This window comes from Myodes glareolus, chromosome 12 (assembly GCF_982192425.1).
Source record: "Myodes glareolus chromosome 12, mMyoGla1.1, whole genome shotgun sequence".
Taxonomy (NCBI): domain Eukaryota; kingdom Metazoa; phylum Chordata; class Mammalia; order Rodentia; family Cricetidae; genus Myodes; species Myodes glareolus.
In genome coordinates this window covers 36,110,006-36,128,070 of record NC_142037.1, presented here as the reverse complement: position 1 = coordinate 36,128,070, position 18,065 = coordinate 36,110,006, and the positions used below count along the sequence as shown (strand labels likewise).

The 18,065-nt window shown below is 39.7% G+C and overlaps 1 protein-coding gene across 1 annotated transcript in view; it reads left to right on the top strand.

Annotated features, from left to right (window-relative positions):
• The first annotated feature begins 8,218 nt into the window (after window positions 1–8,218).
• Window positions 8,219–18,065, top strand: part of Xpo7 (exportin 7) — a 68,924-nt gene continuing 59,077 nt past the window's right edge. Inside the window, exon 1 of the mRNA XM_085698705.2 lies at window positions 8,219–8,254. Coding sequence (XP_085554831.2) covers window positions 8,234–8,254 — 21 coding nt within the window. The 5' untranslated portion in view covers window positions 8,219–8,233. The remainder of the gene's footprint in view (window positions 8,255–18,065) is intronic.

Genomic DNA, 18,065 nt, shown 5'->3' with positions numbered 1-18,065 from the left:
AATGTGTAAGGAAATGATAGGAACAGTTAGTCCATTTTGAGAGAACTTTACATAAAAATAAATAAAAAATAAACAATGACTTTAGTACCAATTTTTTTGAGACAGAGTTTCTCCGTGTAGCCCTGGCTGTCCTGGAACTCACTTTGTAGACCAGGCTGACTTTTTTTTAACTCACAGAGCTCCACCTGCCTCTACCTCCTGAGTGCTGGGATTACAGGCCTGACTTTAGTAACTTTTTCAACTAAACAAATTGCCAGAATTCTAGTTGGTCAGTGGTGGTGCAAGCTTTTAATCCCAGTACTCGGGAGGCAGAGGTAAGCAGATCTCAGTGAGTTCAAGGCCAGTCTGGTCTACAAGAGCTAGTTCCAAAACGGGCTCCAAAGCTACCTAGAAACCCTGTCTCGAAAAACAAACAAACAAAAAATTGCCAAAATTCTTACTGTCTACTCTGCAAAAGATACAGAATGAGAAAGACTCCAGAGTCTGAAGCTGAAGTACTGGATCCTCATGTTTTCTTTGCCCAGAATCAGAAGCAAACTTCAGCCACAAAGATATAGACAGAGGGAATGCATTATTTCCATGCATGGCTCTCCAAATCCCTCTCAGATGTGGATTTACAAAATAATGTCTGATTTATTTTATTTTTGTCATGGGATCTGTGTTTTTCTGCCTGGCTTTGAACTCCCAGGTTCAAGTGCTTCTCATTCAGTTTCCTAAATGGCTGGAACTACAGAAATATGCTGCTCTACCAGGCAAATATGTCCATCTTAAAAATCATCTGTTTATATTTACTTGGTAAATTTAGATTTGTAGATTTCCTCTTGTGAGAAAAGCCTTGAGAACAATTAAGGAATGTATATATGCATGTGATACCATTCAAACACTTAAGCAGTAAAACAGAAAGTATATGACTAGGGTAAAAGAATCTCTTATTTAGAGTAAGGTAATAGAAGCATCAAAAAAAATCCGTGTCTATATTTTAAAGGAAATAGCTTCCATAGTTAGCAGCTGGGTTTTCTGTCCTGGTTGGATTTTTGAAAGTAATACTGTACCATTACCCTTCAAGAAGCTAGTATCTCCCTCTAGGTACAGCTACTTTGCTCCTGTCAATGTGTACAGAAGATAGTGGTTTTATTTTCTATTTTTTTCTTATTTTAAAGCCAGACATTTGTTATCTCACAGATTTTTCTCAGGGTCAGGAACCTGGGAGTGGCTTATCTCAAATGGTCCTGGTTCAGGGTCTAGTTTACAGTCTGTGCTGTCAGCGGGGACTGCAGTTTCAAAACTTGACCGAGAATGGAGAATCTGCTTTCAAATGCACCTTCTTTGATAGGCTCAGTTCCTTGCAGGCTGTTGGTTGGTGTGAGGGCTTTGGTTCCTCACCAGCTGCTTCAGTTCACCACCAGCCTCACCCAGTTTACCCTCTTTACGAGTTTTCCTTTTTAAACTCTCCACTGATATCCATTCAGTGTAAGTGACTTGTCTGTCTGTCTGTCTGTCTGTCTGTCTCTCTCTCTCTCTCTCTTTTTCTTTCTTTGGTCTTTGAAGATGGGGTTTCTCTGTGTAACAGCTCTGACTGTCCCGGAATTTGATTTGTAAACCAAGCTGGCCTTTTACTCAGAGATCCACCTGCCTCTGCCTCCCCAGTGCTGGGATTAGAGGAAAGTGCCACCACCCCCTTTAATCCCTTTTTTTTTCTAATTTACTGAAATATGATCTACCTAAAGACAGGTTTGGAAATTTTCATTTTTCAACTTGATGAAGTTTCATCAAGTGAATATTCCTTTGTATGCAGCTCCCAAATTAATATTGTTAGTGCTCAGAAGCCCTCCTGGTGCCTCTGCTCATACTGTCACCCCGCCCCCATCCCCAGGATAGCTCCTATCCTGCCATTTAGTTTTTAAACATACTTTCACAGTTCAGGCTGAGTAACTTGAGAATTTCAACTTGGAAGCCAGGTTTTTGTCTTTTTGATTTTTGTTATACACTTTTAACCCATTAACAATCTTTCCAGCCACTACTTTTTAAAATTTGAGGCACAGCCAGGCGGTGGTGACGCACACCTTTAATCCCAGCACTCGGGAGGCAGAGGCAGGCAGATCTCTGTGAGTTTGAGGCCAGCCTGGTCTACAAGAGCTAGCTCCAGGACAGGCTCCAAAGTTACAGAGAAACCCTGTCTCAAAAAACCAAAGAAATAAATAAATATAATTTGAGGCAGTTTTTCAATAAGTTGTTCAGGGTAACCTTAAACTTTGAGTCTTCCTGCCTCAGCCTCTCAAGAAGGTAAAATTACAGGCATGTACAACAAAGTAAGACTGAGTTACATTCTTGAATGATTTGTAGTGACTACCAGAAGCCATCTCCTATGTGGTGTTGTTTTAGGGACTCAGGAAAGGATGCATAGATGTGGACTCTACCTTCAGGGCTTTCCATGTGATTGGAGAGATAACAGAAGCCTGGGTTCTAGAGTTAAGCCTCTGTAATGAGAGGCCATGCTTTTGTTCATATGTCCCTAAATACGGGATTATTATTTACCTTTTCTCACATTATAATACTTCTGAAAATGTAGTTGTCTCTTCTTTATAGCCTCTTAAAAAACGGGAAATTCTTAATAGAATGAGGATGATATGAAGGGGCTGACTTAGTCAGGGTTTCTATTGCTGCAACAAAACACCATGACCAAAAAGCAAGCTGGAGAGGAAAGGGTTTATTTGGCTTACACTTCCTGATCACTGTTTATCAGAGAAAATCAGGGCAAGAAACAGAAGAACCTGGAGAGGCCACAGAGAGGTGCTGTTTACTAACTTGCTCAGCTTGCTTTTTTATAAAACTCAGTGCCACCCAGGAATGGCACTACCCACAACAGGTTGTACACTTCCACATCAATCACTAACTAAGAAAATGCCCTCCAGGCTTACCTATAGCCTCTTGGAGCCATTTTCTCAGTTGAGGTTCTGTCCTCTCAGATGAGTTTAACTTGTGTCGAGTCAACAAAACTATCCAGGACAGGCATGTACAGTCATAAGGAAGGGAAAGAAATTGTTAACCATAAACACTAGACCCTTAGTTATTATGATACCTGCATCCTTGGTTCTTGACCACTTCACACACACACATGTGCTCTTATGTGTGCCAACAAAAGCACACTCTTACTGCCACAAAAATGAAAAGAATAGATTTGAGAGAAAATAGAATTAGAAACTACACATTAACACTAATTGGACTTTTAGGTGCTTGCTATTTTACAGTGTTCTCATTTAAGGTTCAGAGCCATTCTGTAAGATAGGTATTGTAGAGATGTTAGTAATAGGATTTTCCTAGAAACGGGTTGACTAAAGAACTGCTATCCCTAGAAGAAACTTTTGGAGGATTTAGATATGAGTGTGGTGGTTGTAACTATCAGACTTAATGGGGTTAGGAAAAGGAGGATAGCATCATTTGGCCCTTCACAGAAGTTTGTAGACTTCTAATATATCTTCTTTGAAAAAATGTCACGCCTCTCATCCATTGCCTGAATTTTGGGAAAGGTGAATACTAACCCAGCATGTTCTAACCAAAGCCCAAATTGGCAGGAACCAGACTCAGAAATTATTTGATACGTTTTGTTTGCTGTGCCATTCTGGGATTTCTACTGCGCTGTCCCAATGATAATGACTGGCAACAAGTCACTGTTTCAATTAAATTAAAAATTAAGTTTTTTTTGTCATATTATGTGAGTAATGGTCCATGATATTAAATATTTATGTTATCATGGACTTTTTCTGGTATGTCTGGTAGACATAGGGTATCTTCCTCAATCACTCCATCTTATTTTTCAGACAAAGTCTGAATCCGGAGCTCACCAATTTTAGCAATACTAGCTGGCCAAAAAGCCCCAGGAATCCTGTGTTTGCCTCCACACTGGGATTATATATACCCCCCACAGCACCTGGCTCTTATGTGTGTGCTGGGGATCCAAATTCAGGTCCTCATTCTTGCATGACAGCATTTTGTCAACTGAACCACTTCCCTAGCCTTATCATATACATTTCTTTTTAGAGTGTTAATCTAGAATAAGTACGCTTTTGAACCAAAGAGGTAACACGCAGAAATGAAACATAGGTTATAAAGTTGTGTTCTGACATGCCAATAAAAATAAGCTAGATTATCTTTTCAGATAGGTGTGATAGAGGTAGACATATTGGGTGACTTATTTAAGATTACTTCCAGCCAGACGATGGTGGTGCACACCTTTAATCCCAGCATTTGAGAGGCAGAGACAGGTCGATCTATGAGTTGGAGGCCAGCATGGTCTACAGACCAAGTTCTAGGACAGCCAGAGCTAAACAGGGAAACCCTGTCTCCAAAAAACCAAAGCAAAACGAAAAAAAAAAAAGATTACTTCCTTACCCTGCATTCTGTTGTCTTGGCCAAATGATGACAAAAAGCAGTGTACATATAAACAAAATGTAATAGCTTGAAAAAAGTCAATGTTTTGCCTAGAGCAAAAGCAAACTTAGGTGGTGTCCTTTATATAGGTGAAAATAAAAGTATGTCACAAACTTAGGGGTATCTTAGAGGCTTCTAGAAAGGTACATGTTAAAAGAGCTTCTGCCACTTGTGATTTCAAACATAACTTGTCACATTATTAGCTGACGTCTAAGTAACAGACTGACATTGTTTAGGACAGTATTACTATATTGGTGATTTGGTAAGGTGAAAAAATGGTAGCTAAATAAAGTCATTAGTAAACATTCATTAATCAAGTTTTTAAATCATATTCTTCATCAAGATTGCAAGGCTTTCGAGGATATAAATGTGAATAAGATATAGCTCAAAGACCTTAACAGCTAGACCTGTATGCCACTAATGGTTATAAAGTGATATCAGAAATATGACATGTACACATGGAACACGAGACACAGGTGTCAGTTTTCCTCCACAGAGCCAAGAGAGGCTTCTTCTAAAATGGTGAATGGTCAAGCTAGCTCTAATAATGCCTGGCATTCTCCAAGTTGATAAATACATACCTGCAGAGGAAGGACTATCTGCAGTTATGTTCCTCAGTCATTCCAGGAAAATTAAGAGAAGGTGAAGATGAGGCAGATGGTAGGAGACCAGAACATGAAGAAACCTGGTGACAGAAAAACTACTCTAGCAGATGTGGAGAAAACTGATTTAGTATTGATGAAGAAGTAAAGCAATAGTATATGCTAGAAACAAAGAGACCTTGAAGGATCTAGTAACTGTGGGGGTAGAAAATAGAGGCTAAATCAGGTAGGAGTCATTTCGCAAGCATATGTGTATTGCATGTTTGTGTGTGTGCATGTGTATGTTGCAGGTATTTGTACTCCAGTGGTCGATGCCAGATAGGCTTCTCAATCCCTCATTCCCTTGTTCTTTAAAACATTCTCTGAAACCAGTTAATGGTGTTACGAATGTGGAAAGAAAACAAGCTTCCACATTTCTGGGCCACTGAGTGGAAAAAGAAATAAAATACTGAAGCAGGGAGTAAGACGAGTCCTAAGAGTGGGGTTTGAAGCCAGGCAGTGGTGGCGCACGGCTTTAATCCCAGCACTCAAGAGGCAGAGGTAGGTGGATCTCTGTGAGTTCGAGGCCACCCTGGTCTACAAGAGCTAGTTCTAGGACAGATAGGACTACACAGAGAACCCCTGTCTCAAAAAACAAAAACAAAAAAAAAAGAGTGGAGTTTGGGGTGCTCTCATAATTTGAGCACAAAGAAATTGAGTTGGCATTATGTTTCTCCATTACCATATTGAGTTAGAATCCATATTTTCTCTATGTGTGTTTTGTTTTGCTGTGCTTTTGAGAGAGGCTTTCACTATGCCCAGTCCAGCTGCAAACTCATGGTGCTGCCTCAGCCTTCTAGTTTCTGTAATTTCAACCTGTGTTCAGCTTAAAACCCACATTTTCGTAGGAAAGGGCATTTTAGTTATCTTAGGTGTCATATATGTTAAGTGTTGCGGATCACATCGTATAACTGTTGTATTTCCTTTGTTTTCTTTGTGGGGGTGTTTTTGTTTGTTTGGTTGGTTGGTTGGTTGGTTGATTGGTTGGTTTTTCAAGACAGGGTTTTTTCTTGTAGCCCTGGCTGTCTTGGAACTTGCTTCATTCATTGAGATCCACCCACCTCCTGCCTCTGCCTCCCAAGTGTTGGGATTAAAGGCGTGTACCACTACAGCCTGGCCTGTTTTGTATTTTAAGTCAGTGTTTCTCTTTATAGCTCTGGCTGTCCTGAAACTCATTCGGTAGACCAGGCTAGCTTTGAACTCAGAAATCCACCTGCTTCCCAAGTGATGGGATTACATCCATGCGTCACCGCACCTGACCTACCTAGCTAATTGCTGACAGTGAATGAATTTGAGTGAAAGATGGTTTATTTTGCAACAGTAATGTCTTAGGGTGGTCAGTGCTGTGATGAAACACCTTGACCAACACAGCGTGGAGAGGAAAGGGTTTATTTGTCTTATACTCCATATCATTGCTTTTTTGTTGAAGGAAGTCAGGACATGACCTGGAGGCAAGAGCTGAATCAGAGGCCATGGAGGGGTGCTGCTTACTGGCTTGCTTCACCAGCCCACAATGGGCTGGGCCCTCCCCATAAATCATTGATTAAGTAAATGCTCTACAGGCTTTATCTTATGGAGGCATTTTCTCAACTGAGGCTCCCACTTCATGACTCTAGCTTATGTCAGTTGACATAAACTAGCCAGCACAACTGACTCTGTCAGCCTGACAAACACATCACTATTAAGCCATAGCCTTTCCTTTCTTGTTCGTTTCCAAGATCACACATTAATATAAACATTACAATATAAAACTTTTTACAAACTTAAAAAGTCCCACAGTCTTTACAAATTCAAACACTTTAAAATTCAGTCTCTTAAAATCCAAAGTTTACAACTGTGGACTCCTATAAGATCAAAGAGACCAGAACCATGAAGTTAACTATGGGCTCCTGTAAAATCAAAGTTAAATACTTTCTTACTTCAGGAACAAAGAATCAGAGCACAGTCACAATCGGAATAAAGCAAACCAAACCCCAACTGTGTGAATGACTCTGTCTGGGGTCCACTCGAGATCTTTTAGGCTTCTTCAAATGCTTGGGTCACTTCTCTGGCTCTGCCTTCCACAGCAAACACAGTTTTGTTTCTCGGCCCCAGCAGGCTCCAGTCCTCTGCTGTTGACTGTTCTTGGTGGTCATCCATGGTTCTGGCATCTCCTAAGTGCTGGGATCTTTGGCTGCAACTGGACTGTGCTTTCATCAGTATCCTTTTCTGGGCTCTCTTCAACGACTCCAGCCCTGCCACACAATGCCAAGTCTCCATGACCCCTTTATACCTTCAAAACCTTGTACCATGTAGGTGATTCTTACACTACCAAGTTTAGCTGCTGGTGTGTAGTACAGCTTTGGCTGCTTTTTGTGCTGACTCTGAAGAAACTCTTCTCATTTTTACCTCAGTGATGTTGGTTGCCTCTTAATCACCACTGATTTGATGTGTGTGTGTCTCTCTGTGTGTGTGTGTGTGTGTGTGTGTTTTAAGATAGGAGCTCTCTGTGTAGCCTTGGCTATCTTAGAACTAGTTCTGTAGACCAGGCTGACCTCAAACTCAGAGATCTGCCTGCCCTTGTCTCCATCTCCCATGTGCTGAGATTAAAGGCATGTGGTGCGGGAGAATTATCTGTATTCTGTCAATCATATTTTAATAAAACGCTGATTGGCCAGGCAGTCAGTATAGTCGGGAAAGCCAGACAGGAAGTAGGGGTGGAGCAAAGAGACTGGGAGTATTCTGGAAGCAGAAGCTCTCTCTCAGCCACTCCTGCGCAGATCACCGAAGAGGCAGCATGTAACGTGCCCAGCTGAGAAAGGTATGGAGCCATGTGCTAACATAGATGAGAATAATGGGTTAATATAAGTTATAAGAGTTAGCAAGAAGCCTGACCTAATGAGCCAATCAGTGTATAACCTTATGGAGTCTTGTGTGTGATTTTCTTTGTTGCTTGCCGGCTGTTGGGGTACTGGGAGGGACAGAAACCCCAACAAACCGGCTCCCTCGTGTTACAGGCATGGACTACCACCACCACCCAGCACCACTGATTTCTTAACTCCAGCTAACCAGTATCAATTGTACCAGTAAAGCAAAGGTTTCACTTGAGTGATTCTGGCATCTTGTTAATCACAGCTGATTCTTCAACCTCGGCTAACCAGAACCACACATTCTTAACGCAAAATATGCAACAGCCCCAGTTGTCTGTAAGTAACTCGCCTGCTCCCCTTGGAACTTCACAAGCCAGGCCTTTATGTGCATTTTTCTCAACAGTCTTCCAAACTCCACAGAACAAACAGCTCACCAAGCTTTGAACACTTGATGGCTCTATTAGCCAAAAGTTTCATAGTCCTTCCACAGTCCTCCGCAAAACATGTTCAGGTCTGTCGCAGCAGTACCCCACTGTCCTGGTACCAATTTTTGCTTTGTTGGGGGTTATCATTGCTGCAGTGTAACATCATGACCAAAGCAACTTGAGAAGGAAAGGGTTTATTTGGCTTACACTTCTATATCATTATTCATCATTGAAGAAAATCAAGGCAGGAGCTCAAACAAGGCAAGTACTTGGAGACAGAAAGCTGACGTAGAGGCCATGGAGAGGTGCAGTTTACTGGCTTGCTCCCCATGGCTTTCTCAACCTGCTTTCTTATAGAACCCAGGACCACCAGCCCAGGGGTGGCACCACCCACAATGGGCTGGGCTCTCCCTCGTCGATCACTAATTAAGAAAATGTCCTCTCACAGCCTGATCTAATGGAGGCATTTTCTCAGTTGAGGCTCCCTACTCTCTGATAACTCTGGCTTGTGTCAAGTTGATATAAAACTATCCAGCACAATTAAACTCAGATACTGTTAACATTGGCAAGAGCAAAATCTTTGTGACAGTCAGTATTGAAATTGGCATGCAGTTATGCAAGAAGAGCTCATATTCTTAGGGACTTTTGTGAACTGTACAGCATTGACTAATGTGATCACTACTACCTCTTAAAGGTTTCTTTTTATGTTAGGACAAGTGAAAGCAATTTTTGTTTTGAGTAAGTTTGCTTGCAAGATATTCACAGTGTGTAGCCCTAACTGACTTGTAACTTGTAAGAGACCAGGATAGCCACCACCTCACAGATCACAGAGATCTTCCTGCCTCTATGCTGTCATGCCCAGCAACTAAAAGTAATTCAACATTAAACTACCCCTGATTTATTTTCATAGATAAATGGATGTGATTATTTCTGGAGTCTAGAGATTGAACCCAAGGCCTTACACATTCTAGGCAAGAACTCTATCAAGCCTCTTGGAAAACAGTTTCCCTTTTCTATATTCTCCTCATCTGTTTATTCCCTATCAATTTGTTTAGGAATATTCAGAAAAGAGTTCTTTTTAACGCTCTTCTGTTAGAAGATTATTCTAAATCTTAGATCACAGTGTGTCTGTCTTTTCTATTTGCTGACTTAATTTTTCTGAAAAGTATTTTCATAATTTATACAGCAGTATAGGTTTGAAAAATAAATTAAAAATGATTTAGAATTCCAGAGACTGGGAAAAACCAGCAGTGTGTGGGGTGTGCATGCCAAAGCCTTTCAAGAAATATCCACTTACAATTCTTTTACTTTTTTTCTGAGAGTAAATACAGAACTATGATTTTTTTTCCTCAGAATCTAAGTGCAGGACTCCAAGATTAAGTATTTCTGGTTTCTTTTATCTTTTTCTCTTTAATGTTCTGTTTTGGATTTTCTTATGCCTCTGCCTTGTTGAGCCTTCTAAAAGAGTTCAGAGTGTGTTCAGGGTTTTCTCATGGGAAGAGATAAGGAGAGATGAAAAGCTTTCTTGTGGATTTTTATGTCAGTAAGAACTCTGTGTCCTTTTTTGTGCCTATATCTCCTGTCTTTCTCATTCTTCATAACTTTGAAATGTTTGTATCAAGAGTTAGACTACATGTAAGTAGGCCAGAGGAGATCTAAGTCTTAAAATACTAGCAACTAGTCTCAAAACTATAGGCTGTTCATTATATGAGTCTAAAGAAATAAAATTCAAAATGAGAGCATTCAAGGAAAGTTGACTGTATGTTAACCTCTATTAGGGAATCAAGGACATGCGTCTATGGAGCAAGAAAGAATTATTTTATGTATGATATCCTATCATACTGTATTGCCCAGATAGTAGGCACAGGTCACTTTCTAGGACTTTGGAAGATAAGTGAAATGGCCCTCTCATTTTTGTGGATTTTTTATTATTATTTTAGGTGTATATTTTACCTACATGTATATCTCTACACTATATGCATGTCTGGAGCCTGCAGAGGCCCAAAGAGGACATTGGATCCCCTGGAACTAGACATAGAGCAAGTTGTGAGTTTCCGTGTAGTTGCTAGCTATCAAACTCCAGTCTTCTAGAAAAGCAACCAGTGCTCTTAAACACTGAACTATCTCTCCAACTCCCTCTTTTTCTGGACTTTGGTAGTTTTTTTACTGTTCTCTAATAGATAACGTACTATAATTCGAAAATTCCAGTACTTTGAGACTTCAAAGCTATTTAAATCATTAGTTCCCCAGGCACATGTATGTGTTGGAATGCTGTCCTGACCGGTTGTTTGTTTGTTTGTTTGTTTATGGTTTTTCCAAACAGGGTTTCTCTGTTGCTTTGGAGCCTGTCCTGAACTAGCTCTTGTAGACCAGGCTGACCTCGAACTCACAGAGATCTGCCTGCCTCTGCCTCGAGTGCTGGGATTAAAGACGTGTGCCACCACCACCAAGCCCGATCTTTATTTTTAAGCAGAGATGGGGCCGGAAAAATAGCTCAGTTAAAGAGCACTAGTTGCTCAACTTTCTATTTATTTATTCTTTGTGTCTTTCACATCTTGCCTTTTGATCCCACCCTCCAACCCCCCAAAATAAAATGTAAGAGAAAAAAGGGGGTGAGGAAGGAAGGGGGAAAACCTCATATGGAAGCTGCAGCAAGATACAGTGAACCCCTTTTTCCATTTTTACATGTGGGCATTCATTGCAAAGAATTCGTTTATCTACAGCTAAATATTTGGAATCTTTTATTTATGATACGCAGTTTTTGCCAGTAGAGTGTTATGTGGATAAAGAAAATTCAAAGGCCTTGGAGTAATTTATAAAGGAAATATAAATTTTGCATTAAATTCCAACTTTTAGGACTGGAGGGATGACTCAGAGGTTAAGAGTACAGGCTGATCTTCCAGGGGTCCTGAGTTCAATTCCCAGCAGCCACATGGTGTCTCACAACCTTCTGTTATGAGATCTGGTGCCCTCTTCTGTCATGTAGGTGTCCATGCAAATAGAACACCATGTTCATAAAATGCTGTCTTTATCTAGTATGTGTTTCTGACTTCTTTATCAAAAATCGGGTGATTTATGTCTGGGTCTTCAAATTAGATTCTATTGCTTTCCGTGTCTTTTTATGTACCAATACCACTGTTTAATTACTATAGTTCTGTAGTAGAACTTGAAACCCAGTGAGACCTCCTACAGTTTTTCATTATTCAGAAATGCTTTAACTATCCTGAATTTTTTGTGTTTTCCATATGAAGCTGAAAATTGCCCCTTCAAGGTCTGTGAAGAATTGTGTTGGAATTTTAAAGGGTATTGCATTGAATCTGTAGATTGCTTTTGTTAGGATGGCCATTTTTACTGTATTAATCCAAAGTGATGCATGAGTTTGGGAGATCTTTCCATTTTCTGATATCTTCTTCAGTTTCTTTCTTAAATGACTTGAGGTTTGTATCATCCAAGTTTTTCACTTGCTTGGTTAGAGTTATCCCAAAAAATTTTGTAGTTTTGAGGCTATTGTAAAAAGTGTTATTTCACTGATTCCTTTCTCAATCTGTTTGTCATTTGTATATAGGAGGGCTACTGATTTTTGTGAATTAATTTTGTACCCACCTACTTTGGTGAACATGTTTATCAGTTGTAGAAGTTTCCAAGTTGGATTTTTAGGGTCACTTAAGTATACTATTATATCATCTGCAAATAAAGATGTTTTGACTTCTTCCTTTCCAGTTTGTTTCCCCTTAACCTCCTTCATTTTCTCATTCCTCTAGCTAAGACTTCACTTGTTCCTTTTTATAGTTATGGAGAGAATGGACAACCTTTTCTTGTTCCTGGTTTTAGTGTAATTGCTTTGAGTTTTTCTCCATTTTAGTTGATGTTGGCTATAGACTTTCTGTAAACTACCTTTATTATGTTGAGTTATGTCCCTATATCCCCAGTACTTCATGACTTTTGTCATATAGGGGTGTTAGAATTTGTCAAAGACCTTCTCTGCATTTAATGATGATTATGTGGTTTTTGTCTTTCTATTTGTTTATATGGTAGATTACATTTATCAGCTTTCATAGGTCAAACCATTCCTGCCTCTGAGATGAAGCCTACTTCGTCATAGTTGAAGATCTTTTTTGTGTTTTCTTGGATTCAGTTTGCAAGTATTTTCAGGTCTTGAACTATTTTCTTTACTTCCTTCCTCTGTTTTTGTTTCATAGTTTTCTTTAAGGGGTTTATTCATTTCCTCTTTAAGGACCAGTATCATAAAGTATCATCATTCATAAAGGCTATTCTAAGGTCTTTTTCTTGTGCTTCAGCCATGTTAGAATACTCAGTGCCTACTGTGTAAGGTTTGCTGATCTCTAGTGGAGGCATACTGTCCTGACTGTTACTGTGTTTTTACCCTGACATCTAGACATCTGGGTTTGGGGTAATTATAATTCTAGGAGCTGATATTTGGTCTTGTCTTTGTTGGGTGGGCATTTTGTTTTCTGGTTTTTGTTGTAAAAGGAGCGACGGGCCACTTCCCAGCTCCCAACTGCCTGGATAGCTTATACCCAGAAATAACAACACACAAATTGTATTCATTTAAACACTGCCTGGCCCATTAGTTCTAGCCCCTTAATGGCTAACTCTCACATCTTGATTCAGCCCATTTCTAATAATCTGTATGTCACCATGAGTTTGTGGTTTACTGGGAAAGATTCAGCATGTCTGACCTGGCAGCTTCATTGCAGGCGGCTCTCTGTCTCTGCCTCCTTTCTCCCAGCATTCTGTTCTGTCTACTCCGCCTTTCTAAGTTTTGCCCTATCAAAAGGCCAAGACAGTTTTCTTTATTCAACCAATGAAAGCAACCCATAGAAAGAAGACCCTCTTACACCATTTCCCTTTTTTCTGTTTAAACAGTGAATAAGACTGGAGGGTTGGATTTAGAGCAGCTGAGGGAGGGGTGAAGATCTGCAGTTAGCCTACCTGTCTGCCTGGTCAGAGTACTTATTTAGGCATTTTTAAGAACACTAGGAAACACATTTGCTCTGAGTTTGTTGTCTAAACATTTGAGTCAAGGTCTGTGAATTCTTGATAATACTTTAAAGGCATAATAAAATAATTGGTCATCTTCAAGCAAGGTAGGAAATCAACGTATTGTCTTAAAAGTTGACAAGAGAAAGAATTGAGATGGGCCTAGAGAGATTGCTCAGTGAGTTAAGAAGAATCTACAGTGAGTTTTCTCTCCTTGAGCCCCTCCCAGTCTTAGGAGTTCTTACTATTTCTTAATAAATCTGCCTTTACTCTGATCCAAAAATAAAGATGGGAAGTGTGCAGAGGGTTTTGTTCTCAGCACCCATATGGGTGATGCACAACTGTCTATAACTCCAGCTCCCAGGGATCCAACAACACACTGTTGTGGACTCTGAGGGCACCTGCACCCATGTGTACACAGCCACATACATACACACAGAAATAAAATTAAAGAATTAAGGTTTACCTTCAGAGAGGTAGCTCAGGTAAAGGCACTAGTTATTGCATCTTATGGATCTGAGTTTGATCTTGATCCTGTCTTAGTTAGGGTTTTTATTGCTGTGAAGAGACACGCAACTCTTACAAAGAAAGCATTTAATTGAGGTGGTAGCTTACAGTTTCAGAGGTTCAGTCCATTATCACCATGATGGGAAGCATGGCAGCGTGCAGGCAGGCAGGCAGACATGGAGCTGGCTACATCCTGACTTGAAGGCAGCAAGAAATCCACTGACTCACTGGGTATGTCTTGAACATATATAAAACCTCAAAGTCCACCTCCACAGTGACATACTTCCTACAAGACCGCCCTCGCCATAGTGCCACTCCCTTAGGGGTCCATTTTCTTTCAAACCACCACCCATCCCCAGAACCCACATGGTGGAAAAGAACTAGCTCTCCTACAAGTTGCCCTCTGACCTTCACACACTGCAGTGAACTAGCCAACTGATAATGAAAAACAAAGCTGGGATCGATGGTTTACACCTATATAGTCTGAGTACTTCAGAGACAGGTTGAGTTCATGCGTGTGCGTGTGTGTTGGAGGAAATGGGAAGAGGGATTGTTGGTTTTTGAGACTGATTCAATATATAGCCCTGACTGGTTGAGTGAGTGAGCAAGTGTGCGTGCGTGCGTGCTGGGGGGCTGTTGGTTTTGAAACTGACCCAGTGTATATGACCCACACTGACTTTAAACTGTCAGCTACCTCAGCCTCCTGAGTATTTCAGTTTTTGTAAATTTCTTTTAGATCTGGCTTCCTAGAATATAGCTGGATTCTTATGTTTGTTTCCATACTTAGCCTGTGATGATACATTATGTGAACACAGTGTCTGAACAAAATCTAGTCCCACACAAATATTGTAGTGAAATGGAAGAGTATTTTAATAGCCATTTGAGATTGTTGTGGTTAGTCTGCAAGTGGTAGTTTGTGAAAGTTAGTTGCATTGTGTAATCTAATCTTCTCTGAACATTTCCTTCCTCTGGTAAGTGAAAATCCATTGGTCTGCAGAAGTATTTTATAATTCTCTTATCATCGCATGCAGTGTTTATTTATTTATTTATTTATTTATTTATTTATTATGTATACAATATTCTGTCTGTGTGTATGCCTGCAGGCCAGAAGAGGGCACCAGACCCCATTACAGATGGTTGTGAGCCACCATGTGGTTGGTGGGAATTGAACTCGGGACCTTTAGAAGAGCAGGCAGTGCTCTTAACCTCTGAACCATCTCTCTAGCTCCCCCGCATGCAGTGTTTTTAGATCTCAGTGGTTTTTTTGCATGTACTTATTGTGTGCATGCCAGAGTATAAATGGGAGTGGGTTCTCTCCTTCCACCATGTGTGTCTCAGGTATCAACCTTAGGTCATCATGCTTGGCAGCAAGTGTCTACCTGCTGAATCATCTCTCTGATCCTCACAGTTAAGATTTAATAAAATTGATTTTTCACCATGAAGCTTAATCTCAAGTAAAATTGGCTAAGTTTCTGTTTTGCCTTAAAGGAGTAGGTGGCAGCCAAGAATTCAAAGTCTGTCCATATGCTTTGAAGTCACTGTCATGATTTGTGCTAAAGTACCATTGGATTTGTCTGCCATTGCTTTAATGCCTTTGCTTTACCATTTGTGCAAGCATCAGTACAGCAAAAAAAAAAAAAAAAAAAAAAGTATTTAGTGCCATTGTGAGCAATAGCTTGGGTCTTAACCGACCTCTTGGAAGTTTCAGGAAACTGTAGAGGTCCATGAACCATGTTTTTAAGATCTATAAACTGGAGAATTTTGTATATTCTTTCCGACTGATATACTTGCCACTCTTCATGGTTGTATTTTGAGAAAAATAAAATTGAAAATAACTCTTTTTTAAGGAACTGGCACACACTATTGATTTCCCTGGCTCATCAAAAATTAAGAACTTGATGCTTTATAGCTATTCCTTAAATAAAATCTTTAGGGCTGTGGTGTTAGAGTGATTGACAGTGTGTTTCAAAACACTCTCCTTCCCATCATCTGAGAAACATGTAAGCCCCTTTACTCTTTGGATTGCTGTACTGAGCACATTTCTTTCACAAGTGTATGTTTGCTGTAGTACATATGTTTGCAGAAAAAAATATAAGAATAGAAAAACAAATTTTGATAGTATTAACATATGAGTTATATTAGTAAACAGACAATATTCCTTATTTTGTTCCCTCCTGTTTTGAGAAGTAAGGCTTAAATGAGAGTTCTCGTTTTCTCCATAAGTATCACAGACAATCCATGCTCTGTAATAAAGAAGTCTGTATTTGGGCTTGGTGTCTCTTGTCAGTAATCCAGGCATTTGGAAGACTTGGCAGAGAATAGTTGTGAGTTCAAAGCCTAGACTACATAGTGTGTTCCTAGCAGCCAGCTAACCTGCAAGAATTGAGACTTTGTATCACAAAACAAAATGACAAAAAGTACCTGTTATTTACTGCATATATGTGTATATAAAATTTATGTGTTCAACATTATTGAACATTGTGAGCAAGTGTGTTATAAACTTATTAAACAAAGGATAAGTTAACATTGGTATGGTGTAAACATTTATATTGCTGAGTCTTGATCAGTGTGATCTAAATATTCAGAAGGACTTCAAGAGGGATTTATTTTTGTTTTTGAGGCAGCCTTTCATTATGTAACCCAGGCCTAACTCAGATTTGTCACCATTCTGCCTCAGCTTTTGGAATACTAGGGTTTTAAGAATGCACAACCACCAGGTGCTGATGACAAACGTCTTTAATCCCAACACTATGGAGACAGAGGCAGGTGGATGGATCTCTTGAGTTCAGGCCAGCATGGTCTGCAGAGTGAGTTCCAGGACAGGCTCCAAAGCTACACAGAGAAACCTATCTCGAAAAACATAAAAATGCAAACCATATTCATGAGATTTAAAACAAGCCACTAATGTTGATAGACAAAGAACATGTAAGACATAATTTATCTGAGGGCCAGCAATGTATTTGATTAAGATTAAAATCTCAATCAAGTACTGTATCCAAGAGTACAAATCAATCAATGATTCATTAATATTGAGGGAAAAAGATCTCTCTCTTTTGGCCAAAGTCTCTGTTTTTTGTTTGTTTAATGTGTGTGTTTGTGTGTGTGTGTGTGTTTTATGTAAAAATGTTCATTGTAACTAAATAAGGGCTTTTAAAATACTTATTTTATATGAATGAGCGCCTGCCTGAATGTGTATGTGTATGTGCTATATGGGTGCCCGTGGAGTCCCTAAGACCCCCCTGGAACTGGGTTACAGACTGTTGTGATCCACTGTGTGAGTGCTCAAAAGAGCAGCAAGCACTTAACTACTGAGCACGTCATCTCCAGCTCCTAGATAAGGGTTTGTATACTTATTTGGTATCTTTTATGAACTATAAAACCTGTCCTCCAAATTTATAAAGAAAACATTGAGTTCCCTGTCCTTTGTAATCTCAGCAGGTACCTAACCTACTCTATAACCCTAGCAGTGGTTATTATCAAATCTTTTTAAGAACACTGGTATTCCTGTTATTTTGTTGTTACTACTGCTGTTTTTAAATATATACAGTCCCTAGAGACAAAGAAAGTAATAGAGAAGGCCAGAGAGATGGCTCAGTGGTGTTAAGAGTACTTCCTGCTCTTGTGGAAGATCCTAATTTCGTTCCCAACACCTACATTGGAATGCCCACAGCCACCTGTTATTCCCACCCCAAAGGATACAACACCCTGGACTCCAAGGCATTTGCATTTACATGTGCTCATAGACATATAATTTAAAATAAAAATCTTTCTTTTTAAAAATCATTCTAAGAAAATTTTAAATTGTTGTTTTTTTATAAATACTAAGTTTGAGCCATAGAAAAATGACCGTTTTACAGGTCAAGAGGAGTGGGCATTTTGACACTTCCATATGATTCAGCCTAACAGAAGATTGAGCCTTTTCGGATTTGTTTTCTTATCTATCCTCATGAAAATAAGCATTCGGCCATAGTCAACATCCCTCTAAAGGCATCTATAACAGAATATTCCTGAATATGTTTAATATTTTACACACCAGAAGCATCATGGGAGCTAGTAAAATGTCACATTCTCAAACTAGTGGGTATGGGATTATTTCAGTGAAAATGTGTCCTGTAAAAAGCAGTGAGAAGTTTAGTGAGTGTGGACACTGAATGTGTATGGTCTAAACTTGCTGTGCTGAGGCCTCTGGGCTTCTGTCAGTATCAAATCAGCAA